The sequence below is a fragment of the Drosophila navojoa genome, chromosome 2 (genome assembly GCF_054131105.1).
Source record: "Drosophila navojoa isolate 15081-1374.11 chromosome 2, UAZ_NAV_1.0, whole genome shotgun sequence".
Classification (NCBI taxonomy): Eukaryota; Metazoa; Arthropoda; class Insecta; order Diptera; family Drosophilidae; genus Drosophila; species Drosophila navojoa.
This window is the reverse complement of record NC_142890.1, coordinates 31,628,108-31,633,187: the sequence shown is the minus strand read 5'-3', so window position 1 is coordinate 31,633,187 and position 5,080 is coordinate 31,628,108. Positions and strand designations below refer to the sequence as shown.

Sequence of the window (5,080 nt, the reverse complement as noted above, 5' to 3'; positions counted from 1 at the left end):
GATTTTGATTTTTCATTGTCATCGTTGTATTTTGCTATCCACTCAATGTTACTCAATGCCATAATTAATATTATAAGAGTTTGTAATTCGTTTTATTTAAATGTATTATTTACACTATTTACTATTTTAATATTTAAGTGCAAGAGAGTATCCTTTATAGCACAGTCACAAATATTAAAATTACGAAAACAGATCTTGCCTGTTCTATTTCACAACCCAAGCTAAAACTATTCACTTTCAATATTTCATGTCGTATATGTATGTATATCTTTCTGTTCGGTTGTCACACCCCAATGGGTGGGTATATAACAAAGTTACTTCGACGTCCAGTCGACACAGTCAACAAAGAGTTGTATGTAGACATTTACAATATAAAATACAATTATTGACTGAGACCTATGATACATAGATTTTTGGCGTTGAAAAATATTGTATGAGATCAATGCACTAAGAGCAGTTCCGTTAATTTTACATTTAACTTAATAGTTCTATTCTGGGACGTCATTTACGGCTTCTGTTTTATTATATGACCTGAACCACTAATCATATATGTCAATTTACTGTTAAAAGACACTCAATCGTGGTGTCATCTATTTGGTATATGGTTAGTCATTGTAGTTCGGTATAAAATGAATTCAACTGCTGCTAATATCGGAAGTAATACACAAAAACTTAGATACTTGTATAATCTATCTAAATCAGCTCAGGAAGCTTGGCAGAACCTAAAAAAAATAAAACACTAATATACCAAGTCATCATCAACTGATACCATAATATTGCTTGCTTTAAGAACCTAAAGCTATTATTAGCACCACTTTTATTTTACCCCCATTGGCTTTAAGACTGATAACAGTTATATAACTCAATCGCAGGTTAGTGGCAATGCAAGAGGGCTGCGTAAGGACGGCGTAAGGAGTGCTTCTAGCAGACGCTAATGTAAGATAACTACACCAAACATGAATGTAAATACATATATACATCCATGTATACATAGGAACATACATATTTAATATGTTGTTCGTATTATGGCTAAATATTTGTAATATTCGCAAAATGCAGAAGATAATTTAGGGCTGTCTTTGTTGAACGTAAATTTTTGTATAAAAGTGGAAGGAGGATTAAAACAACGGAATCTTAATGCATTTGTATAGGAGCTGCTTATAAGTGTGAAGTAGAAACAGAATGGATTACGGAATTAGGAACATAAAAGCGTTTGATGGAGATAAATATTACATTTGGAAGATTCGAGTGAGAGCTATTGTAGAAAAGAACGATCTATTATGAGTAATCGACGAAGAACCCCTAGAACTGACGGATGCGATGAAGGCAAAGAAGATTATTATAGACCACTTGAGTGATTATTGTTTTTTGCCAATAATACAAATAGTGCTAAGCAGATTTAAAAAAATATAGATGCCATTTACGACCGAAAAAGCGTATCATCAATACTCTCATTACTAAAGCAACTACCAGCTTTAAAGCTAGAGGGGGATACACCGCTATTTATTTCAACAGATAAAATATATAATATTTGATTATGACTTGTATAAAACAATTCTAATTGTACAGTCATTCAATGTTGTAATCCTGGTCAAAGTCGTATTTATCTGTATTAGACGATGGTGCACCCAAACTAAAGTTGTCCAAAACGTCAGTTATTCTTGAAATCTTTTTCTCGTTCCGTATATTTTGTTTCTTCTTTTTCTTCTGTAGCTCTTTTATATTTTTGTTAAGGGATTGATTCTCTGAAAATATTAAAACATGTTTTTATTAACTAACGGCAATCAATTAGTAGTGTAAATCAATTACCCTCAAGCAGTAGCACAGGATCTGGCTTTTCCTTCTTATCGTCATCCAATTTTCTTTTACGACCTTTTGACGGTGGTTCGCTTTCAGTTATTACTGTAGGAGCCACTTCTGTATCTTCACGGGGCACTCTCAACTCAAGAGGACCTGTAGATGTTATCTCCATAATATCATCCGTCTTTTCGGGACACTGATTCAGTACGTCGGTCTCCATCGATTCAAAGTTATCTACGTCGAAATCTCGCGCGTCGGCATTCACAATTGCAGAACTTATGTGTACATTCGAATTCTCTATAACTTCAGGAGGTTGAGTACAGTATTTAATTTTTCCAGTGTTCCAATCGTTCAGAACACTGCGAGCAGCGGCAACAACATCCGGAACACCCTTCTTCAAGAATTTGCCTATGGATGGTGTGTGGACATTCAAATAAAGCAGCTTTGTAAAAACCTCTCGACATTCACTTACCCATTCTGGCTGCCTTCTTTGCGAAGAATTCCTCGAACGTGTCGTAGTTGGTAATGTCGTACATCTTACAGAAGTACTCCTTGCTGGCTCTCTTCAGAACGCTCTCGGCTATGGTAAATGGATCCTTGACGTCGCCCACACGCTGCGCATTCTTCAACACAGCATGTGCATTTTGATTACCTTCACTGGCAATGCTTGTAAACACAATGCCCGGACAATCAATCAACTTAATTTTTGAATCCAGTTCAACTTCTTGCATAGCCCTAAACAATTTGTTGATAATATCTCAGTTGTTACATCAGTTTTACAATAATGTGTAATTGCGGGAATTTGTAATTCAGAGACGGGGACTACTTACTTAGTGACACCTGGAGTACTTCCAACCATACACGAGCGTCCTCTAGTTAGAGAGTTTATGATTGAACTCTTGCCCACATTGGGTATTCCAACAACTCCCACGCGAATAGAGGTTTTGATGCTCTTATTGCGACAATAATTGGCAAGCATAGACATAAGCAATTCTGCTCCTATGCAGACACCGCCCTGCATGGATTTTTCTGTCTTCATGTCGCTCAGCTTACGGCGTCCCAATTTTGAGGCCTGGTCTTGCGTGGAAGCCTTAAATGCAGTGACGGGCAAGCTGCGTCTGAAGTACTTTATCCAATTGTTCAGGTTTTCCCTTGGAACAAGGTCGGCTTTGTTCAAAATTAGCACCAGTCGCTTGTTCCCAGGGGCTGCGCGAACTGCTCTCTCAACTTCAGTGCACCGTGTGCCGAGGGGATCACGTGCATCGACCACTTCCAGAACGACGTCGGCATTCTCAATCACTTTGCGAAACTCCTTAAAGTACTGCTTCAACGACTGCTCCTTCGTGGCGGCGTTTTTATATACTTTTTCATTGGAATTACCATCAGCGGTACTGTCTTCATGCATTATTCCGTGCACAGTGCCCCGCATATCGGCGTCTTCCACCATCGACTCCAACGACTTGAATTTGTTTTTTTCGCGGTCAGCTTTTATCCTTTCTCGCCGGGCCTGGCGTTCAGCTTCCTGTCGTTGCTTGGCCTCCTCCACTTCCTTGAGGATATCGTCTTTGAACGGGCATATGTTTGGAATCTGTATTAGTTTCTGTTTCTTGCTGCCCTTCTTGGAATTCTTTTTTGCCTCACGACGCTCTTTGCGGTTGTGTTCACGCACTTTCTTATCAATTTTGTGCTTGAGTTTACCAGTCAAACGCTTTGATTTTTTTGCTAAAAGTATTCGTGATTAATAAACTGATTATAATTAATTATTAATAATTAAAAACTAATAACTAACTTTTTAGTCGTTTAAGAGCCATTTCAAGATATTTATCTGCGTCTCACTGATAGATTCAAACACGTGAAAATAAATGTGCTTCTTCCATGCTCATATGGAGTGGCCATTCACAAAATAAACTTGTTGATGCTGATTCATTTTCCAACACTACCAAAAATGTGTAGTGATGCCAGACTATTTGTACTCTAGTGATGTAATTGTAATTATATTTGTATATTCAAAATGTTTATGAAATCCTCGATTTTGGCTGGAATAAATTGCATTAAACAATGCACAATATCATCGAAGAATGCGTTCATACACACAAGCGTGATATTGAGAAAAGCGGAAGACCGCAAGGAAATGTTGGCTTCGCTGCCGGCTAAAGACGAGGGCACCGCTGGCGAAAAATCTGTCGACATCGACACGCTGTTCAACCGGTAAGCAAAGACACCACCTGCATAAGTTGATCAAATTGCATGTTAAAATAGTATTATATTTAATATAATAGACGAGCAAAATCCTTCCCCGATGCGACGACTGCCACCATGCTCTTCAACGGAATTCCCTTCAACGAGCTGCCCATTTGTAATATCCGGGTGTCCCCCAATAACACAATAATATCGGTGACGGACTATAAAGGCGAGTTTCGAATACATTCACTAAAAGGGGGATTTCAAATTTATGTTTTCATTGATACTGATCCTGTAGGTGTGCCACGCCTGATACGATCTTGTGGAATTGAAGGATTTAAAAATACCAGAAAAGGAACGAATATAGCCGCACAGGCCACTGCGGTTACAATAGGCGCGGTTGGAATAATGATTTGATAATCAATGTTATTTGATTTCTAATATTGATTATTCTTTCAGAAAGCAGTTGAGCTTGGATGGAAAACAATTCGAGTGAAAGTACGTGGACTGGGACCCGGAAGAATGGTAAGTATTTATAATAATATTTATGACATAAAAATCCTCTCTATTTATGCATCTAATTTATTATTGTAGTCGGCCATCAAAGGCCTGCAAATGGGTGGCTTAAATATTGTTTCCGTTACTGACAACACACCAGTATCTTGGAATCCGCCACGACCTCGCAAGCAAAGAAGTCTTTAATTGCATAGAGACCCCGCTTCAAGTGTACGATAAAAATAGATTAAAATAAAAGTAATTGTATAAATCAGATAAAAAGGTGAAATGTGCTGTATTTTGCTCCAAGATAGATTAACAGCAGATGTTATGAGAATTGCGATTAACGTTTGGGATTATTTTTAAGCCCTGAACCATTGAAAATGGGAAATCAGGGTATAATGGTTTTGTTAAAAGTATGTAACAGGCAGAAGGAGGCGCGGCCGACCCCACAAAGTATATATATTCTTGATCAAGGCGACGAGCTGAGTCGATTTGGCCCTGTCCGTCCGTCCAGACCTCTCATCCTCACTTTTGTATGTGAGTGTGTGAGCGAATAATTATTGAAATATCAGTTTCTCGCAGGGTTCAGGGGATCTCGTAG

The 5,080-nt window shown here is 38.2% G+C and overlaps 2 protein-coding genes across 2 annotated transcripts; one reads left to right on the top strand and one right to left on the bottom strand.

Annotated features, from left to right (window-relative positions):
• Positions 1-1,500: 1,500 nt before the first annotated feature.
• Positions 1,501-3,750, bottom strand: Ns1 (Nucleostemin 1). Its single transcript, XM_030387731.2, has 5 exons — positions 3,590-3,750; positions 2,631-3,522; positions 2,273-2,535; positions 1,810-2,208; positions 1,501-1,745 (listed from the first exon to the last, which is right to left on the bottom strand). Exons 1-5 carry the CDS (start codon positions 3,609-3,611, stop codon positions 1,570-1,572), a joined length of 1,752 nt encoding a protein of 583 aa, XP_030243591.1. The 5' UTR covers positions 3,612-3,750; the 3' UTR covers positions 1,501-1,569.
• A 16-nt stretch (positions 3,751-3,766) lies between these two features.
• mRpS11 (mitochondrial ribosomal protein S11) lies at positions 3,767-4,758 on the top strand. The gene is made up of 5 exons (XM_030387732.2): positions 3,767-4,008; positions 4,080-4,210; positions 4,280-4,380; positions 4,441-4,506; positions 4,576-4,758. Exons 1-5 carry the CDS (start codon positions 3,812-3,814, stop codon positions 4,681-4,683), a joined length of 603 nt encoding a protein of 200 aa, XP_030243592.1. The 5' UTR covers positions 3,767-3,811; the 3' UTR covers positions 4,684-4,758.
• Positions 4,759-5,080: the final 322 nt, after the last annotated feature.